The sequence below is a fragment of the Gopherus evgoodei genome, chromosome 3 (genome assembly GCF_007399415.2).
Source record: "Gopherus evgoodei ecotype Sinaloan lineage chromosome 3, rGopEvg1_v1.p, whole genome shotgun sequence".
Lineage (NCBI taxonomy): Eukaryota > Metazoa > Chordata > Testudines > Testudinidae > Gopherus > Gopherus evgoodei.
The window spans coordinates 221,125,834-221,148,534 of NC_044324.1; the positions used below are offsets into that span (position 1 = coordinate 221,125,834).

Below are 22,701 nucleotides of genomic sequence, written 5' to 3' on the forward strand. Positions count from 1 at the left end.
CACGTTGCATTAAGCATAGTACACACACAGACTATTCCAGACTAAAGAGTTTAGTCTGCAAGCAATAAATGAAGGGAGGGAGAGAGAAAAATATGCAATGTTTATTTTAAAAATATATGCATAGCTGCTTCACAGCCCATTTGTTATCAGACAGTGTCATGTAGGCATTGCAGTAGAACTAAGTCAGCATCAAATGTTGCGTATTGCAAAACGTGTTCACTTAAGTACTGTGGGTTAGATTTGGCACAAATTGGTATGGTTTATATGACTTCAGTCTGTGAGCTATGCAGATTTATGCCACATAGAATTCTGGCTCTCTTAGTTTTTAGGTCTGTGGTGTCATGCTCCTGAAATTCTTTTAACTCTAAGTTAACTTCTGTGGAAATAGAGCATGGACTCCTGGGGAAAAGTGTGCAAGGTTTAAATCAATTTTCTGTTCAATGTAGGTTCAGGAGCAAGTCCATCCTAAACTTTCCTCAGCTGAAGATGCTTTACAATATGTTGAGGAGTTAATTCTGCAGTTGTTGAATATGCTGTGCCAAGCCCAGCCGAGAAGCTTTCTGGATGTAGAGGTACAGAGAATGTTTATCTGTTCTGTATTTTGTAGCATTAATTTGGGATGCTATGGATGAATAGTCTAATTAATTAGCACTTTAAAATGTCATGAGAAATACATGTATGCAGTGTTGTAGCTGTGTTGGTCCCAGGATATTAGAGAGACATGGTGGGTGAGGCATATATCTTTTATTGGACCAACTTCTGTTAATATGAGAGAGAAGTTTTCATGCTTATAAATCTTTCTCTGAGGAGTACAGTAGAACCTCAGAGTTACAAACACTTCGGACATGAAGGCTGTTAGTAACTCTGAAATGTTCCATAACGTTTTGTTCAGAGTTATGATCTTTCAAAATTTTAAACTGAACATTGACTTAATACAGATTTGAAACTTCACTATGCAGAAAAAAATACAGCCTTTAACTATCTTAATTGAACTGAAACAAGCACAGAAACAGTTTCCTTACCTTGTCAAATCTTGTTTATTAAACTTTCCCTTTGTTTTTAGTAGTTTAACACAGTACTGTACAGTATTTACTTCCCCCCCCCCCCTTTCTCTGCTGCCTGATTGTGTATGACTGGTTCCAAATGAGATGTGTGGTAGACTGGTCAGGTTGTAACTCTGGTGTTCATAACTCTGAGATTCTACTGGGCATGGCATTATGGAAGTGAAGCGCATGGGAGAAATATGGTACTTGTGTCTGTCTGTCAGTGGCAGACCAAAAGCTGGTTTTATGTCCCAGGTCCTTCCTAACATATCCAGTATTTTAATATCTAGTGTCAGTTTTGTGTGCCAGAGTAATACTATATGTTGTATAGTATATATGAATAAAATGTGTAAACACTGTACAAAATATAGTACATGTTATCACCATTCTGGAGATAACTACACTTCAGACCCTCTCATGGCCTGCTTGAGAGCACCCCACTTGAGTCTCAGTCCTCTCGCTGTCAGCTTTCTCTGGGTTGCGTCCTGTGACTCTCTCCCTTTAGATCTGGGGCTTACATTGCAGAACCCTGCATTTTACTGTGACTATCTCAGCAGGATTGACTTTAGTTCGTCACCTGCAGTCCTGCTCTGAGGGGCAATCACAGAGTTAACCAGTGGCTATTTATTCAGAACAAATACATTATAGAAAAAAATCTTAAAAACAATAAACAACTTTTCTCCAGGGGTTGGCTTACTAGGCAGTCATCTATCTTCAACAGACCCTGGTAAGCTTAAAGTACTTCAGGCAATTTCTGCAGGACCTCTCTCTCTCTCAATCCAAGAATTGACGTGAAACTCTAACCAAGAGAATGTGTCTCTTTTTTTCCAAATCAGGACTGTCGTCATCTTTATACCATTTCCAGTTCTTTGTCTTCCATGACTTTTTTGAACTGGGTCAAACTAGCATATGCTATTTCCCTAATGTGTGAAGCTTCCTCAGACTTGTTACCTACATTAGAGATTTGCATTAATTACCCCCTACTGACTTTATTTCCCTGTTGGAATCATTATTGAGCTCACCTATTGAGCCATGAGTACCGTCACTAGCCCTCCCAGAAAGATATCGCATGACATTTATAAAGCTGATACAGTAGCCTTTGACAGGTTTCAGAGAGGTAGCTGTGTTTGTCTGTATCAGCAAAAACAACAAGGCGTCCTTGTGGCACTTTAGAGACTAACACACACATTTGGGCATAAGCTTCTGTGGGCTAAAACCCACTTCATTAGATGCATGGAGTGGAAAATACAGAGACAGCTATAAATACATAGCACATGAAAAGAGGAGAGTTGCCTCACCAAGTGGGGGGTCAGTGCTGACAAGCCAGTTCAATTAAGGTGGAAGTGGGCCCTTCTCAACAGTTGACAAGAGGGAGTGAATAGTCCCTGTGTGCAACTATTAGAGGGTGATCACCTCAGGAATCCTGAGTTCTATTCCAGGTTCTGATTCTGAACATTCCTCTGTTGTCAGCAGATAGCCGAGAGCCCACTGGCAAAATATCTCATCTCTCCTTCAGTGGCTGTTCTACATAGAGATTGACTTCTGCTGCTTCCAGTCTCTTCACTCAAGTGGCAAAAGTCTGTGTTTGTAGATCTAACCTTACTGAACCATATTGGAGTTGATGTAGTTTGACATGAAGAAATTTCTGATTTTTAGTTTGCCTTTTTAAAAGCCTAGAAAAGTATACATAAAAAACCTGTGTTAATAGGATGTTAAAGTTGCAAAGTCAACCACTCAACAGTTCGGAAACACCAGAATTAAGCTTGCCCATGAATTTTAATTTGGCTCCCTAGTTGTGTGTGTATAATTATGGTCTTTAATTACATGATCACAGACTATTTTTTTCCACAGGACCACTGCCTTACTCAGTGCACAGGATGGACTGTGCTCACAGGAAGAACAGCTACTCAGTATTTTATTTTAACCTTTTATTATGCAATGTGTGGCTCCATGTCTTAGTCACTGCACACTATTCAAACCCTGCTTCAAAGACAGATTTATTAATTTCCTTGTGGGCTTTTCCATGGCACTCATCACTGCAGCATCTGAGTGCTTCACATACATTAATAAACTTAACTTCACAACACACCTGTGAGTGTTTCCTAACTGAGTGCTTAACTCTGCAACCTTAATGTTCTTTGAGTGTAGTTTTTTGTGCGCAGTATATATTTAGTGTACAGCATTTAGGATATGTGTCGCTGTACAGTTTTTGGTATAACTTTAGTTTCTATCTGTACATTAAACACGGTTGCATCAAAATAAATTATTCCTTTTAAGGAATTGTTTTTAATCAGTAACAGTGAAGTCTTTATCTAAACAAGTATACTACTTGCTGAATACATTCAGATTATTCACTGAGCCCTTAGTGCTTGTTTTCTGTCTCCTAAGGATCGTGTTCAAAAAAGTTTTCCCCATCCTATTGATAAGTGGGCAATAGCTGATGCCCAGTCTGCTATTGAAAAGAGGAAACGAAGAAATCCATTATCTCTCCCAGTAGAAAAAATCCATCCATTGTTAAAAGTAAGTATTCAAATCATAATTGATTGCCTTGCTACTTAAAATTAGGCAAACCTATCTTTTACAGAACTGTAGAATGTTAAGGTTGACATTTTCATTCATTGTCTGTATATTGCCTGAAGTGTAAATCAAAAGGAATAAAACAAATCTGGATTTTAGTGTATGTCCTGTATCGTCATCATCATTGTACTATTTCTATTTCAGTTAATTGTATGCTTGTTAAATACATTTAGGACTATGATTATACTTCCCAGAAGTTTTTAAGTTCTTCGAATGATTCTACATGCATACTCCACTGGAAATTTCCCCCTCAGTGATACCCATCTGGGCGTCTCAAACCGCTGGCACCAGTATAAAGGGCCTATCCAACCTCGCGCTCCCTTAGTTCCTCCTTACCTTACCTTCTGTGTGACAGTCACTGGAATGGCTCTTCTTGCTTTTGCAAGTATTCACAAGAGAACACAGACTACTGAATTTTATTGTAAACAGTTTTGTATTTGTTCAGTCAGGATTTTACCCCATCTGAGGGTTTCAGTTGATTCCCGATGCCAAGGGATGCCTCAGTCACCAGGCTTCAAGCCCTGTTGTTTCCTGAAATAAGGCTATTCCTGTGAGCGATGCACACTCAAGTTGCTTTAAGTGCCTTGGGGAAGCTCTTATTGGGGAGTGTTGCCAAATTTGTAGGGACTTTATGCCTCGCACAAAGAAAGTGTGAAGCCAGGCTAAAATTTTTACCATGGTTTTCCTAATTGTATTTTATTACCCCATCCAAGTTTTCTGTTCGTGACTATAGTGGCCAGAATTGAAATTCTTTGTGACGAGACTGAAAGATCTTTATCTTAGAAAACTGTAAGCATCTGCACTTGTTACGCTCTGACAGGTGTTTAACCACCGGGCAAGCTTCACAAGAACTCAGGCATCCTCAGTGGCGTTCCTCGTGCAGATCCCGATGCCGAACATTTGTAAAGCAGCAGCCTAATCATCGGTGCACACTTTCTCCTCCCATTACACCATCACCCAGTAGTTGAGAAATTTTGCCAAATTTGGGTGAGATGTACTGCAGTCTGTGGGTACATAAACTCATAGACTCTAGGACTGGAAGGGACCTCGAGAGGTCATCGAGTCCAGTCCCCTGCCCTCATGGCAGGACCAAATACTGCCTAGACCATCCCTGATAGACATTTATCTAACCTACTCTTAAATATCTCCAGCGATGGAGATTCCACAACTTCCCTAGGCAATCTATTCCAGTGTTTAACCACCCTGACAGTTAGGAACTTTTTCCTAATGTCCAACCTAAATCTCCCTTGCTGCAGTTTAAGCCCATTGCTTCTTGTTCTATCATTGGAGGCTAAGGTGAACAAGTTTTCTCCCTCCTCCTGATGACACCCTTTTAGATACCTGAAAACTGCTATCATGTCCCCTCTCAGTCTTCTTTTCTCCAAACTAAACAAACCCAATTCCTTCAGCCTTCCTTCATAGGTCATGTTCTCAAGACCTTTAATCATTCTTGTTGCTCTTCTCTGGACCCTCTCCAATTTCTCCACATCTTTCTTGAAATGCGGTGCCCAGAACTGGACACAATACTCCAGTTGAGGCCTAACCAGTGCAGAGTAAAGCGGAAGAATGACTTCTCGTGTCTTGTTTACAACACACCTGTTAATGCATCCCAGAATCATGTTTGCTTTTTTTGCAACAGTATCACACTTTTGACTCATATTAAGCTTGTGGTCCACTATGACCCCTAGATCTCTTTCTGCCATACTCCTTCCTAGACAGTCTCTTCCCATTCTGTATGTGTGAAACTGATTGTTCCTTCCTAAGTGGAACACTTTGCATTTATCTTTATTGAACTTCATCCTGTTTACCTCAGACCATTTCTCCAACTTGTCCAGATCATTTTGAATTTTGACCCTGTCCTCCAAAGCAGTTGCAATCCCTCCCAGTTTGGTATCGTCCGCAAACTTAATAAGCGTACTTTCTATGCCAACATCTAAATCGTTGATGAAGATATTGAACAGAACCGGTCCCAAAACAGACCCCTGCGGAACCCCACTTGTTATACCTTTCCAGCAGGATTGGGAGCCATTAACAACTACTCTCTGAGTACGGTTATCCAGCCAGTTATGCACCCACCTTATAGTAGCCCCATCTAAATTGTACTTTCCTAGCTTATCTATAAGAATATCATGCGAGACTGTATCAAATGCCTTACTAAAGTCTAGGTATATCAGATCCACCGCTTCTCCCTTATCCACAAGGCTCGTTATCCTATCAAAGAACGCTATCAGATTAGTTTGACACGATTTGTTCTTTACAAATCCATGCTGGCTATTCCCTATCACCTTACCACCTTCCAGGTGTTTGCAGATGATTTCTTTGATTACCTGCTCCAATATCTTCCCTGGCACAGAAGTTAAACTAACTGGTCTCTAGTTTCCTGGGTTGTTTTTATTTCCCTTTTTATAGATGGGCACTATATTTGCCCCCTTCCAGTCTTCTGGAATCTCCCCCGTCTCCCATGATATCCCAAAGATAATAGCTAGAGGCTCAGATACCTCTTCCAGTAACTCCTTGAGTATTCTAGGATGCATTTCATCAGGCCCTGGTGATAAACTCTGATCCCTCCACCTGTTGAACTCCTTGACACTCTCCAAGAATGGAATGCACATGGGCAGTCACTCAAAGGGAAAAAAAGACAGTTCGATGAGATGTGTTGCACATGTCCATTCTACAACTTGCCTTCCTACCCCTCTACATCGGATTTTCTAGATAGAAGGAACTGAGGGGGCTCAGGGTCAGCTGGGTCCCTTTACTGGCGCCAGCAGAGGGTGCTCAAACCCCACCAAATGAGTACCACTGAGGGAAAAAATTCTGGTGTTCTGCCTGGGGTGCATGTACATCAGGAGAGGAATGTATATGTGCAATATGTCTTGAAAGGTTAGTAACACTTTTTGAAAAAAAAGACAACCCTAAATACTTGTCTGCCAAAAATTGCAATACTTTTATTCTAGCTGAGTGATAAAGAGAATTCAGTGCTTTTAGAGTGTGTCAATTAGAACGGTACTGCATGTTATAAATGCTTGGTAGAGTTGTTAACATTTCAAAGTCAGTTTGAGCCATGCAGTGTTACCTGTGATATCACTGTTCTCTCTTGGTGTATAACAGAAATAAGTATTTTAATATTGCCAGTACTGATGGTGAATAGACGTTGACTATCTAATGACAGTTGCACTGAACATATGATTTCAGTAGGTTTATTCTAAAATACATAAATTAGTTATTTGACTGGTTGTATAACACATTTAAAGATGCACTTTTTATTTTATTTTTTTACTTTTAGGAAGTTCTAGGTTACAAAATTGACCACCAAGTATCTGTTTACATAGTAGCAGTATTAGAATACATTTCTGCAGATATCTTAAAGCTGGTTGGGAATTACGTACGAAATATAAGACATTATGAAATTACAAAACAAGACATTAAAGTGGCAATGTGTGCTGATAAGGTAGGTGGCATAGTTCATAAGTGTCAAAGGAATGGATTTTTTTTTTTGGCAGTATTAAATTTTTAACCAGATCTTGAATGGTTTCTAAAAATCTCCATGTTGAATATTATTCTTAGTCCTTAAATGTTTTGTAATGTAGAATTTTGATATGCATCTTCCTTTAGAAACCCCCCAGCAGTACATGAACTTCTAAAATTATTGCTATTTTGAGACTAACAGTGACTTGAACGTAGAGCATTCCTAGGGGTTGACGGTGCAAAGTTTTATTTGGGACACTTCATGCAACCTCAGCATTCCCCAGTGCTCCAGAACACTCTTTCTGACTGTGGTCGATGAGCTAAATTCCTTTGGCGTGTTCTCAAGCGTTTCTGCATTCTAGCTGCCTTGGACACCTAGTCTCAATCTTTGGACACACTGGAGGGCAAACAATCTGTATTTTTTCTGCAAAAAGAACAAGAGTACTTGTGGCACCTTAGAGACTAACAAATTTATTTCAGCATGAGAATTTGTTAGTCTCTAAGGTGCCACAAGTACTGTTGTTCCTTTTGCGGATACAGACTAACACGGCTGCTACTCTGAAACCTGTATTTTTTCCCTTTCAAAAAAAGCAAAAAACCCCACACAACTTGGAATCAGTTCCTCAAGAGAGGTCAGAGCCTCTAGTTTCATTGAAGTCCATGGAACCTTTTCTTGTGTCCCCTTCTCACTGTTTGCCCTGTCTGTTGTTGGCATTACTTGTGTTAATCAGCTCATTGAGGTTTTTGTTTGTTGTTGCTCCAGTGAATAGTCCCCTGTCTTGCTTCAGCCTTGTATTGACTGTGCCCTCTTCGCTTTCCTTTAAGGCTAAGGAAGAAACAGATGGAGGAAGTACCTTGTGAGACCTTAGTGACCATTAAGACACTTAAGGCATATCTATACTACAAGCTTAAGTTGACCTATGTCCACACTACCCTCCTTCTGTCGGTGGTGCATAGCCTCATAAGGAGCACTTCCACTGACTTAAGAAGGGCAGTGTGGGGGGTCTGGAGCTGGGACTCTCAGATCTGCTCAGCTCCCCAACAGGAGCACGCACTTCCCCACCCGTGTCAGGCCCCCTATGGGGAGCAGGGATCTGGGGCAGCAGCCCAGTGGGGAGCCAGCACCCTGGGAGGACAGCCAGGCTGTAGCTGGAGCCCCCACCACCACTACCCTACCTAGAGTGACAGCCCAAGCTGTGAACACTTCCTCAATTTATAGCTCCAGCATGGAGCCCTGACATTGATAAGAATGACAGCCAATGTAAGTAACCTGCAGTGTTTACACAGACATTGCCTCGCCCTAACTACATCAACATAAGCCCCATGCCTCTCATGGGGATGGAGTTATTATCTCGGGGTAGTAGAGCACTCACATCGGTGGGAGCAAGGCTGGAATGTGTACACGACATAATTAGGTTGACATAAACTGTCTTTTATGTTGAGCTTATTCTAGAGTGTAGACCAGGGCTTAGTAGTATAGGGCAGCTGTCTCCATCACTGTTGCTTGTAGAGATACATGTCTGTATGTGGATATTCAGCAGAAGCTTGGCTACCTGCCATATGATTGTGCTAATGATGCCTTCGGTTCTTTCTCCTAATCTTCTGCCTCCTTCAGCTGTTGGTTGGACTAGCAAAATGCATTGACCAAGAAACCAGCCTTAACAGGGTTTGGATGTAAGGGTGCCTCATACACTACAGTCACACTTCTGAAGAGTTGCAATAACCCCATGCATAAACAGCAGGTTTCTTAAAGGCTCTGAAGCAAGCATCCAACCTGCTGGTATTTGTTCTGAAGGAACAACCTGCTAGAGGGAGACTTCTGTGGCTCTGCCTTATTCACCACATCAAATGCAGACATGGCCCATACAGTGTTTCCAGACTTAGCCTAGCCTTATCAGTTAACTCTGAGACATTATAAAGCTGTCAGCACTTGCCTATGCTCTGTCTTAGGTATGCATTAGTCCAATTTTCCCTCAAGTACCTTCACACACCTTATAGGCTGCCCCTTTATGTAATGTAATCCTTACTTTCTGTCCATAAGCATCTTAGGTATGATCAGTCTCAAATAATATAAGCTATGTTTCCTTCTTTCTGCTTCCTCCCTACCCCATATGGAGGACAGACAAATTAACCAAATTGCATATTTTCAAGCATTTGTTCACGTGGATCCCACTTTTAGGTGTGTGCGCCTCATGTGCATGAACCTGGCGCCCCTCTTCCATATGGGATATAAAGTGTAGCACAGACCAAACTGCCGGTCAGTTCTTTCTTGTAGCTGAATTAGAATTAGGATGATACATAGTTAGTTAGTTTTTTGCATTGCTTTTTCTTAATTCAATTTCCTTTTTACCAAATATGTTTAACCAACCTCAAGACAACATACAAAGCCTCCCATTAATAGTAGTCAACTAGATCTTTTCTAACAACTTATTTCCCCCCGCCGGTAATTTTTGTATCTAATTTTTGTGTATAACTTTCTCCAATTTCATTTACACAGGTGTTGATGGATATGTTCCATCAAGATGTAGAAGATATAAGTGCACTAACTTTATCTGATGAGGAACCCTCCACTTCAGGAGAACAAACCTATTATGATCTAGTCAAGTCATTTATGGCAGAGGTTCGACAGTACATAAGGGAACTAAATCTCATTATAAAAGTTTTTAGAGAGCCTTTTGTCTCCAACTCCAAATTGTTTTCAGCTCATGTAAGTATTATATAGATGTTACAGCTGATGCATATCAAACTTACGTTTGCATTAATGTAAGTAAGAATTGCTGGGACCTAACTTTTGTCTAGGGTAACATTCATATAGTATAGGAAAAACTATCAGAAAGCCATCTGTTTCTCCACGCTTGTTGCTGCAGCCCAGTAACAGATGTTATTTTGATGCTGCCGCTCACCTACAAAGGCAGCCCTGAAAGAATAGGCTGAGAAAAGGGGTGTGTGCATGCACACATGGTATAAGGATTGAAATGTAGATAAGAAAGGAGAGGCAGCATGGGAACGTATTATAGCTCATCCTGAAATAAATGATGAGGGATTAGGAGGATGTTTTCCTCTCTCCTAGCCCAGAAGTCTAGAACCCAGAATATAGAATTGTAGAGCAGGGTGTGCTGAGTGTCCTATACCATGCATCATTATATTCCCCTTGCACTTCTCTCGCATCCTAGAAAGCCAATTTAGTGCATTGGGAACTATTGTATTGACATTATAAGGGTAGAAGGAAGTTTCTCCTGTACCGTTTCTCAACCCACTTGTACAGCTGCCATATAGACTGCATTTTAAAAAGCAAAACCGACAACATTGAAATGCACATTAAGGTGCAAATTGTTTGAATGCCCTAGTCTACCCCACTGTCCTGCCTGTCTTCTCTTTATGAAGCACCTATCGCTATGTAGGTGCTAAAGCGCCTTGAAAATATAAACAGAGGCAGGGTTGTGGAGATATTCAATGACTTAGAATTGGGAGCCCTGGGTCACTAACTGCCACTGGGTTGTGTGATGTTCCACAAGTAACTTAAGCTTTGTGCCTCAGGTTCCTTATTTTTTTTGAAGTGTGGGAAAGAATGAAAATATTTATTGATGTTTGTAAGTAGAAGAGGAAAGTGTTCGTAAAATACTTTTTAAGAGCTTCTTATGAAAGACTCCACACAAATGCAAAGATTTAAGACCATCAAGGATGATCAAAACTTATGCTTCAGGTCATAAACTGACCGTTTGAGGAACCAGAAGGATATTGTTCCTCTTTTTTTGGCATTGCATAATTAAATAAAATTGCATCATTGACTAAGTGCATTACTGGGTAGAAGTTTAGGAGGTGTGCAGAGTTTCAAAAAAATTGTAAACAGCAAATGCTGCCTGTTTTTGCAATATTGTATTAATAAGCCAGTAGTCTGTCATGGTATGGGAATTGGAATACCTGTTTTCCTGTCAGTGCCATGCACTTTCTTAGCTACATGAGATCTCTCTCTGAATGCTAGAGCTCTGTTTAGTTGAACTGTCTTTTCTGATTCTGCTAAACCTTTCCTCCACCCATTCTTTCTATAAGAGTACTGAGCTGTAGGGTGAAATTCTGACTCCACTGAAGTCAGTGGCAGTTCTGCCATTGATTTCATTGAGGCCAGGATTTTCCTCAGTTGGGTATGTGCAGTAGATCCTGAACTGCTGAAAACTGGATTACTTAAGAGTAAAAAAATCTGAAAAGTTTTGGTCACCTCTCCACAGGTTCATCTTTCTTCTCTGCTAGACTTTGGGTTTCACCAGTGGGTTCAGAACACAAACTGGGCAATTGCATGATGATATGATTTGTGTGTAATACTGTGTATACTGCATAGGGCAGGTTAACATGTGGGTCATTACTATTCTTAATTCAAATTCGAAATGGAAACCAAAAGGCAATACTTCTGAGAAACACTAAAGAGTTTGATTCTGTGAAAGAACTAGCCCTATTTGCTAAATTCAGGTTAAGATAAGTAACGTAAGTTCTCTGTTTCTTCTCCCATTATTTTTCTTCCAAATATGAGTCACAGTAATTAATCACCTATCCGTTACCTACAATATTTATAACCTTGCTTTAGCTGAGAAACTAATCAGTGTTTTTTCAATATTCTAACTGATTAAGTAGCTTGCGTTGTGTGCTATATATTTTGTCTTATGGATTTAATTTCTTTTTTATTCACTATTGATATTTATTGTCTGATGATTCCATTTCTTCCTTCAGGATGTGGAAAATATATTTAGTCGTATATCAGATATTCATGAACTTAGTGTGAAGCTACTGGGCCACATTGAAGACACCGTAGAAATGACAGATGAAGGCAGCCCCCATCCCTTAGTAGGCAGTTGTTTTGAAGACCTAGCAGAGGTAAGTAAGAACATTAAAGTTTGTTTTTATAATAAATATTTTATTTTTATTATACACCTTGTGTGTCCTAGATAACTGGAGTAATTATAAAAAAAAAAAATGTTTTTTGGTAGTTCAGCACATCTTTGTTTCAACTGTCTTGGCTGCCTACATTGACATGTACCTTCTTCAAAGAAACAGTCATCACAGGGCAGATTTCCCCAGGCTCTCAGAATTTACGCTGCTGACCTACCCTTGATTCTGAGACTGCAGACTAGTTTGAGTCACAAAAAGGGTGTGGGACCAGTTTCACTATGGGTATCTTTCACTCATAATTCTAAAGTGTGTTTTGGCAGTTTTTGGAGGGGGGCTTCCCCGCTAAGGTATTGCTGCCTGGTTGCACAGGTCTTTGGGACATTTTTGAAGGGCTTTGACCGTTCGAGGCTGCATGAGCATCCCCTCATGCCACCAGATTTTCAGGCCCAGCACCCAACTATCAGAATTCCTCCTTATTGCCAGTGCATGCAGGTGGAGGGACAAGGTGCTGGCAGAAGTGAAATGAACAAGAGCTTTAAGGTTTAGAAATATCAAACTGACCTTTAGAGACTGAAATCAAAATGGGAGTGTCTAAGACCCTGTTTCTGCAAAGACTTGAGCATGAGTTTAACTTTATACACTGATAACTAAATGCATGAGGTTAAGCATGTGCCTAAACCTTCTCAGGATTGAGACTGAAATCTTTATAAATGTGCTTACTGATAAAATTATAAAGTTTTCTCCTGTGTAATATACTTCATATTTTTAACAATAACAGGAAGCTTTGATACTAACCTATTTTAAAATTTTACTTTGTATTCCTTCTTAGGAACTGGCATTTGATCCGTATGAATCATACGCTCAAGATATTTTGCGACCTGCTTTTCATGATCACTTTCTTAGTCAGTTATCAAAGCCTGGAGCAGCATTCTATTTACAGGTACAATATCTTTTTTAATGTTTTTAAGAATATACCATTGTGCTACAACAACACACCTATTGTTTTAAGATTAAAACCATTTTCGTTTCCAGTCAATAGGAGAAGGTTTTAAAGAGGCTGTTCAATATGTTCTACCGAGGCTGCTTCTTGCTCCCGTTTATCACTGTCTTCACTATTTTGAACTTTTAAAGGTAAGTAAAAAATTATATTGCTCATCTAAAATGTTTTGTTTCATATTAGCATTTCTCAATTTTAGTTATACCAGAACTATCTATATTCTCAGTAAGCATCTTAGTAGACTAACAGAATTTTTTAATAAAAATGGAATGATGAATATGGTGTAATGAAATGTAAATTCTGTGCCATTGTAGGTTTGTACATGTAACGAATGCATGTCCATATTTTTATCTATATTGTGCAGCAACTAACATCTGGGTTTTTGTTTTTGTATTGAGTAATATTGTAGTGATATTGTTTTGGTGTATTGAAAATGGATCCCTCAAATAGAAAAAGGAATTTTACTTCCTAGTTATTTTGTTTATATTTTAGGAATAAAGCTAAGCCTGGGTGAACAGTGTAAGACGGGGTAATGATCAGTGAAAACGTGGCTGCATTTCTTAACTGGAAACCCTGGAAAAAAAAAAAACATATATATCTGAAGTTTTCTAAAGTTGATGAGATTTTATTTTGAAGTAATGGTAACTCTGGTTTCTGGGTGAGAACAGGACTCCTGTGACATTCTCTTTCAACATTAACGTTTTTTGCTCCTTTGAGTAGCCTCTGCACATTCTCGCTCATGGTATGTACTGATGATGCAGCTTGGATCCTGAGATGTATTGTCAGTGCATCCAGACTGCACTGTTGGTGTATCCCATAAGTGGGAATGTGTAGCATTCATCTTGAAGAATTTAGGTTACAGGTGAGTCATCTCCATTAATCAGGTGTTTTTCCTGGGTGTTTTGTGTGATGTGATGGACTATCAGTGGTTGAATTGTAAAGATCTTATTTAAAGTACTGTAACTGAACAGTACAAAATAAATGGGCAAAGTCTTTTGATTTAACAAATCAGACATCTTTATTAAACTGTGATCTTTAACAAATAGAATACTTTGCTTAAGTTGTTTCTCCCAAAATTAAATTTTACTTCAGAGGGAATTGTTGGGGGGGGGGGGGCGGAATTGCTCTCTCAGAAAAAAATCTCAGACATCATGGAGAAATTCAAATGAGAGTGGAAAAAATCCTCCCTGTCTCCTGGTTGGCAACAACATTTTGTGTTCTGGAAGCTTAGTGTCAAAAGATTTGAGTTGCTTGTAATTTTGGTTATACATGACAATATTCTAACTCAAATTTTTATTTGGGGGGGTGGAGGTCACATCACATAGTTTCTTTATTAAAACATGAAACCGAATGAAGACCCAGCATTTTTATGTACACTTAACTGTAAAGAACACTGAATTATGTGAAATATGAAAGATTATATTGCACAAATTAGAGTCCAGGATTACAGGAGTTGCAGACAAACTAGTCTCAGTTATGGAAAGTCTGATTTCCACAAATAGTGTTTCATGTTCACATCTTCTTTTAGCCACAGATGTTCATTATATAAAGTATCTCTTGTACTATTTGACAACATTTATTTTCCATAATTCTCATAGAGCATTTAAGCAAATTGCACTAGCAATGTCTTGAGGCTATATTGCATCTTTTATGGAATACCTGTGCTTTGGTTTTAAACATCCATCTGCCAGTTTGACTTCTGTGTGATTTGAAGATAGCTATTAAAAAGAATCTCTTGCAATTTCTTGTTGAATATGTAGATGAGCAAAAAAAACCATATAACTTGTACACAGTGACGGTTATAGTTCAAAGCATAGGTGCGTTAGTTATCACATTTTAAAAAAACTGAAGAGAATTGAAATCTGATGGACAGTGCATCAGGAATATACAGTATTATCCATTCTTCTTCGAGTGATTGCTCATGTCATTCAACTTAGGCGTGTGTGCTCATCACATGCACTGGTGCTGGAAGTTTTTCTCTCAGCAGTATCCATAGGGTACTGACTCCGATGCCCCCTGGAGTGGTGTGCACATGCCTGGGGGGCGCCGGATATATAGGATGCTGCCCTCCCCACCCTCTGTTCCTTCTTACTGCTAGTGATGGTGCTGGAACTGTTGCTGCTTCAGTTAGTGCTGTAGCTACCTGTTCATACAAACTAGTTATTTCCTGTTTATACTGTATATAGTTTTTTATTAGTGTTTATAAATCCCTTAGCTATAGTTAGAGACTTTGTAGGTCCCGAATGGGACTTTGCCTCAGAAATACAAGCTTTAAGCCCTGTGTTCGCTGCAAGAGGTCCATGCCCGTTAGTGATCGACATAGCAGTTATCTGCATTGCTTGGGTGAAGGATGTATTAGTGAAATGCAAAATGTGCAAGTCCTTCAAGCCAAGAACTAAAAAGGAGCGTGATGTTCATTTAAGAATGCTCCTTATGGAGTCGACCAGCACCCCAGCACTGGAGCAATGCTCCGACTTGGCACCAAGTAGCATGACCTTGGTGTGTAGTGCCCCACTGGGACTGTCCACTAGCCAGCACTGGTCCCCATCCATGGCTCCCACCACGAAGCCCAAGAAGGTGGGACGAGGCTGGTCTCCATCCTCCCGCAAGGGAAAGGATAAGACACGGTGTGAGCAAGGTCCCATGCCAGGCAACTCTTCCCCCACATTGGCATCTTGGGCCCAAGCTCTTGGGGAGCAATGTAGCAGGCTCACAAGCCTGCCCATTGAGTCTTTGGCCTCGTGCTCCCTGTCTCACCATCATGGAAGGTAGCTTTCCTATTGGCAGTGACATTGGCGAGGCAAGTCTCCAAGCTGCAAGGGGAGGTGTGGGTGTGTGGGAAAGGTATAAGAATCAACTGTTTGTGGAGAATTCCTGTTTGCTGTAAGTAGTTAATATAAAATTAAAGGAGACAGAGTTGGCTTGTATTTGTGTGAATGATGCTATAAAAGGTGGAGCTGCATAATACTGTCCATAAACAGTTCTGTCATGTTGTCAAAGGAAACAGTTTATAAGATTTATAGAAATAGGGTACTATATTTCTGTCTTGGTTAGGATAGATGCATAATACTTCTAGTTTTCTTTTTGTAAGATAACTTTTAGGAGAATTCACCTGAAAATTTCCTTTTGCTGAGAGCAATTTGCAAATCTGCCCTGCACAGAAGACTACAATATGTGAAAGAGTAGTATGTATATTCTCTGAGATAAGTATCTTCTCTATCATGCATTCTAAAACTTCAGTATCTTTAAATGGTTTCAGTTCTATGTATATAATACTTCAAATGTTCTTATACAGAAAGTGCAATATTGGACATTCCTTCCCTGAAAAAAATCTTGCTAATCTCTATTAGTAATGTGTGTAAACTTAAGTTTTGTGACTTGATGGGAATTGCTGTGTTTTCGCAAATATCTGTAGTTGGAATTTTTCATGTACTTGTGTAATTGGTCGATTGTCCGGTATACTCTCATTTCACAATAACTTCAGTTGATCTCTTCTAGTATCACTAGAAATGAAGGACAGATCCCAAAGATCCATTCCCAAAGCCTTGTTTAATATCTGAATTTCATCTTAAAATGATTCTCCAGTCTTTGCAGAGTTGTAATTTAGTTTAGTCAATGTGGAAACATCTTAATTTCAAATATTTTTTCCTGAATCTCTTGGACTGTCCTAAGTAGTGTTAAATCCTTCTGATGCAACAAGGGCATCAAAGGTAAGAATGTTACTTTTTTCCTTTTCCAGCATGAAAGTATTAAATTTATTACATGCTGCTGGAGCTCAGCTGGCATACAACTGTGGAATTGTATCAGTTACACTATTTGTATATTTGTGCTGGGTCTGTACAACTATCTGTTATATAGGGAAGGGAATGACTCTGGTTTTAATTTGGAAATGGCTGAGGAATCAAGTTTGACACTTGATGCTGAAAAATTTTACAGAATTCTGTCTCTCTAGATCATCATTTTAATGGTCGTGACATTGTGATGAAAGTTTATCCGTAAGCTCTGCATTCAATATAACGCTGTAATTGTTTGTCAGGTCATTAGTTTGCAAGGAGGTAGAAGCTATGACAGTGTTTATTGCCTCTTTTAAATAAATATTTCAAGGCTTCATGCCTGATTCTCATGATTTATGTACAACATATTTTTTGAAACTTGTTGCTGAGGTTTTCTTTACGTCAGGTAATTTATATAGTCTGTCTTGCTGCTTTCTGTATGTTAATAAGCTCTTGTGCATATTATTATATTTCAAAATAAAAATACTGGATATTTTTATATACACACACTTTAATACTAGTTAGAGGGGAGAATGGATTTCCACTTACTACCTATTAGTAAGTATATGGATGTAAAGAAGTAAAATAACTATACCACAGACACAGGATAGCCTGTCAGGAAATAAAGAGCAGATATGTCAGGAAATAAAGTATATGCAGTGGATGTACTTCTGTATTTGCTTGGAATTTTATTAGATCGGTTTAAATTGTTCTTGTGAACTGAAGTAATATGCCTTCAATTATTATTGCAGTAATCCAATAATTATCTTGATTAAAATGTAATTATGTATTCTATTTAATCTGAAACTGACAGTTCATGTTACTGAATTTCAATACAGGAAGTTCTTTCTCTCTCTAGAGCAGAGGTGGCCAGCCTGTGGCTCCGGAGCCACATGCAGCTCTTCAGAAGTTCATTTGCGACTCCTTGTATAGGCACCGATTCCAGGGCTGGAGCTACAGGTGCCAACTTTCCAATGGGCCATGGGGTTTTCACGGCTCAACCCCTGGCTCTGCCCCAGGCCCTGCCCCCACTTCACCCCTCCTCCTCCCCAAGCCTACTATGCCCTACTCTTCCGTCTCCCTCCCAGAGTCTCCTGCGTGCCACGAAACAGTTGGAGGTGTGGGGGCGAAGGGGGAGACGCTGATCAGCATGGCTGCTGACATTTTACTGTGGCTCTTTGGCAATGTACATTGGTAAATTCTGGCTCCTTCTCAGGCTCAAGTTGGCCACCCTTGCTCTAGAGTCTAGTATACTTACTAGTAAGAATGCAGGGGAGTTGCATCTTACGCGGGGATTAGGTTCTGAAGTCAGTGCGTAAGGTGAAAATCGCGTATAGTCAAACACTCATTGAGTGGAATGGTGGGCAGAATCGCCTGCACTACAAGTACAGTATTTACATTGTTTTTCTTTTTTTTGTTTTGCCGAGCGCATGTAGTTAAAATCACGTACATTAAATGCGCCTATGATGCGACTCCACTGTATAAAGGACATTGTTTTAGAGAGCATTTGTAACATGTCCTTTTGTTTAGTCACATTGTGAATAGCAGAATGCTGGTAGTGGTAAATGTGGCAGGTGCTGAAAAGAGAGGTTGGTTTGGTGTGATTTTTTTCAGGTTCTTAAACTAAAATGGGCCAGAATTGGCTGCTTGTCAGAACTTGAATTTCTTTCCCATGCTGTCTTATTCTGGAAGATGATTTCAATTGTATAATTCTAGTAAGATTTCTTAATATGTTTAAGTAAACAGTACAAAAAAGATTGAGTGAATTATGTCTGCAGTATTGTGAAGAATACAGCATTTAGTACTGTGATAAGCCTGAAAAATCACCACAGGTTTGTGTACACTACAAACACTACAGTGGCATAGCTAGATGCTTGCTACATTGATGAAAGGATGTGGTGGGGGGGGGGAGGGGTGTGTGTGTTGTTGTTTTTTTTTGTTTGTTTTTTTGGCGATATTAAATGCACCCCTTTGAGAGGCAGTGGCTAATTCAATAGAAGAATTCTTCTGTCAACCTAGATGTATCTACAGCGGGGGTTAGCTTGACCTAACTATATTGCCCAGGGCACAACATTTTTCACAGCCCCAGGCAATGTCAGTCTAGGTTGATCTAATTTTTAGGTGTAGACCAGACCAAAGTTATTACAGGGGGAATTGGTAATGAACCTTATACTTACAATGCCTAACACTTTTCTCTATAAAGACCTCTCAAGACCTTTCTATCACCTTTCTGTTGTTTGAGGTGAACTTTTGATGTTTGACATGGAGGCATGCCATTAAGCTAGGGAAGTGCCTTTTTGTCCCATGAAATTGTGTTCAGCTTTTGTTGGGTTACAGGCTGTTTAGAAAATGCCTTCTTTTGCTTGCATTCCTCGGGAAAATGTTGGCAGCATGCTCGTAGCTCATGCTGTTGCTGCTATTACAACAGCAGATGTACTGGCAACTCCTAGGAGCTGTTAAAGCAGCTGGAGAGGGGAAGGTGAAGAGCTGAGGTCCCCATACCTGGACATGGCTCATGGCCCCAGTGTCCCATACCCTCCTATGGAGGCACCACATGAGGTGGGAACCAGGCCGGGCTCTGCCTTCCCCCTCACCCACCCACAGATTCAGCAAACAGCCCTAGTAGCCCAATTCCTTGGTCCTTTTCTAGGGGCATCATGAGCAGCAGGAGCTCCCTCAATTTCAGGGGGATGGGAAAGCCAGACCAGCTGGGCTATCCCTTCAGCCACTCCCCAAGCAGGTAGATCCACCCTGAATAACCACCTTTTACTGCTGCATGTTAATGAAGTTAATTCTGTAGCTCAGGGGTTGCAGTTTGTGCTCCACTGCTGAAAGGCTCAGGGTTAAACACTGCATGATAAGGGCTTGTTACAGTTGCACATAAAAACAAATTATATTATCTCTTTCCTTCTTAATTAAAAACTTAAGAAATTATGTAGGGAAAAAAAACTAAATTAAAGATCATTATTTAGGTTGCAAAGTCAAGCACTTGAACGTTAGGAAATGTCAGCTTTATGGTTGCCTGCAACCTTAATTTGACCTCTTGTGCATATGCATTATGGTAGTCTTTAACTGCATGATCATATACTATCTTTTCCACAGTACTCTGCCTCGTTCAGTTCACAGGAAAGATGCACAAGAGAGGCAGAATTTAGCTTGCATAGACAACCCTAAATCTAGTATTTCCTAATTTATGGATGCTTGACTGGCAACCTAAGTGTTCTTTTAGTATAGCTTTTTTGTTTGTTTAGCTTCTAATATGTGGAATGTCCTGTTATCAGAATGGTTTCTCCTGTCACCCCCAACTACAGCAGTATGACAGGGATGTATAACTCTCTTTTGAATTTACAGAAAATGTGGCTCTGCTAACATTTTAAACGGTCCCCCAATGAAGACACCTGGAAAGATATAATCAGCCTAGAAATAGGAGTAATCTAGCAGGTCATACACGTTGCTTCTATTGGCTGAGCTCATTGCACAACCCAGGTGTCATAAACATACAGCTAAGGGTAGCATAAAATCCCTCCTTTACCTGTAAGGGGTTAAGAAGCTCAAATAATCGGGTTGGCACCTGACCAAAAGGACCAATAAGGGAAGATTTGTGGGGGAAGGTTTTGTTTGTGCTCTCTTTGTTGCTCTCTCTCAGACAGAGAGAGATCAGGGCATGAAAAAAAATCTAAAACCCTCCCTGAAATAAGCATCTAAGACAAGGGTCGGCAACCTTTCAGAAGTGCTGTGCTGAGTCTTCATTTATTCACTCTAATTTAAGGTTTCACATGCCAGTCATACATTTTAACATTTTTAGAAGGCCTCTTTCTATAAGTCTATAATATATAACTAAACTATTGTTGTATGTAAAGTACATAAGGTTTTTAAAATGTTTAAGAAGCTTCATTTAAAATTAAATTAAAATGCAAAGCCCCCCGAACCGGTGGCCAGGACCTGGGCAGTGAGTGTGCCACTGAAAATCAGCTCACATGTTGCCTTCGGCACGTGTGCCATAGGTTGCCTGCCCTTGATCTAAGATTACAAAAATTGTAAGTAATAGCAAGGAAATGCATCAGATTATCTTTTGTTTTAGGTTGTGAATTTTCTCTATGCTAAGAGGTAATTTTATTCCTGTTTTGTAACTGGGAAGCAGAATCAGAGTGGAATCCTCTGGGTTTAAAATCTTTTTATTTACCCTGTAAAGTTATCTTCCATCCTGATTTTGCAGGTGTGATTCTTTTACTTTTTTTAAATAAAATTATTCTTTTAAGAACCTGATTGATTTTCAATATCCTAAAAACCAGGGATTTGGTCTGTGCTCACTTTGTTAACCTAACAGTTGGTATATTATTCTCAAGCTGCCCCCCCGAAAAGGGAAAGGGGGTGAAGGGGCTTGGGGGATATTGGGGGGGGGGAGAATAGGGCTCCAAGTGGCCCCTCCCTGAATGTTTGTTTGTTTTAAATCACTTGATGGTGGCAGCAGTACCATCCAAGGACAAGGAAAGAAATTTGTGCCTTGGGTAACCTAAGCTGGTGGAATATAAGCTTAGAGGGTCTTTCATGTGGGTCCCCACATCTGTACCCTAGAGTTCGGAGTGGGGAGGGAACCCTGACATTAGGGACTCCTTGAATCCCTCCACATCCCCCTCCCCCCAACAAGGTTTCCATGGCCCACATCTCCTCTATGCCAGGGGCTCTGTGGTCCCCTTTCTGCTCATGCTAGGTCCACTGTTCTCTCCCTGCTCCCCATGCCAGGGGTTCTGTGTGCTCCCATTCTCCCCACCATTCTTCTTCTCCTTTATCTGTTTCTTTTCTTTCTCTTTCAGGGTTGTCCACATTTTTAAACTGTATTGGGAGGATGGGCAGAGCTAAGGTGAGGGTTATTGTAAAACTGGAAGGTGATAATGGCTGCCATCAACTGGTTCTTTGCTCCTATAGACAGTTATAGAGGTGGCTGAAGCTCCTAGTTCTGCAAACCCATTCTGTGTGTCCCATTTCCCCCTTTCGCTTTTCCAGTTGTCACCAAAATGAATAGGGTTCTGCCTGTTGATGCTTAGTACACTCCCTGAAAATTTTGGAATTGATTGGACACGTCATTTGGATATTATCATGTAACACCATCCAAATGCAGAAATACCATCGAGTTGAGTGCAAGGCCTCACAACTCTGCCAGTAAAAATCAGACTCCATGCTGTATTATGTTGAAGCTGTTAAGGTGAATTTTATTACAAATTGGAATTATATAAGAAAACGGAAAGGCTGATTTAAATCAACATTACTTTACTGTGATGGAGAATTCTTGGGAAGAAAATGGATGTCCTCAATCCCAAATGTGAAAGCAAATAGGTAAATATTTGGTGCTATTTCAAATATAGATGTAACAATGCATGTTACCAGTCTAGTTAATTAAAAATTGTAAAATAAAATGTTCATCTACATTCTACAGTGCTGCTCCAGCTCAGGAGGAAAAAACTGGATGACTCTGAGGAGGAGAGGTCTCACAAGAGCATGGAGGGCCAAGGAAGAAAACTGGTACAGGCTTCTACATTTGTTCCAGAAAGATAATGCAGCTGCTGAGGAAGAGATAGCAGCAAGTGTGGAAGGAACTGATGAATCTGAAGTTAGGCAGGAAAGTGTAAAGAAGATTTAATTTTATTTACAGCAGCTTCTCCAAATGTGCAAGTGGCAACATATGCAGCTCCTCAGTGGTGGACTCTTGAGCATACAAAATCCATGCAAAGACTCTGCTAGTAGCTATTTGAGTCTACTGCAGACTTCTAAAAAATTTTGTAGATGATTCAAGAGTCACTTTTACTGCCAAAGTTGACTGATATATTTGCAAACAATACTTGTTTTCATCTGTTTCTTGTAGGGTTAGATTACATCTGTATGTGTTGAAATAGTAATTTTTTTAAAGTACATATTTTGGCACCTGTTTGGATATTTAAACAGTAATATTTGAATGTACCTTTTAGTT

At 39.9% G+C, this 22,701-nt stretch overlaps 1 protein-coding gene across 2 annotated transcripts in view; it reads left to right on the top strand.

The window, feature by feature from the left end:
• The window catches only part of SOS1 (SOS Ras/Rac guanine nucleotide exchange factor 1), a 95,139-nt gene that overhangs the window by 23,274 nt on the left and 49,164 nt on the right, over positions 1-22,701 (top strand). For both annotated transcript variants that reach the window (XM_030558132.1, XM_030558133.1), the window contains exons 2-8: positions 447-572; positions 3,432-3,563; positions 6,904-7,068; positions 9,583-9,792; positions 11,808-11,951; positions 12,796-12,906; positions 12,999-13,097. In XM_030558132.1, the coding sequence (XP_030413992.1) occupies positions 447-572; positions 3,432-3,563; positions 6,904-7,068; positions 9,583-9,792; positions 11,808-11,951; positions 12,796-12,906; positions 12,999-13,097 (987 nt within the window). The remainder of the gene's footprint in view (positions 1-446; positions 573-3,431; positions 3,564-6,903; positions 7,069-9,582; positions 9,793-11,807; positions 11,952-12,795; positions 12,907-12,998; positions 13,098-22,701) is intronic.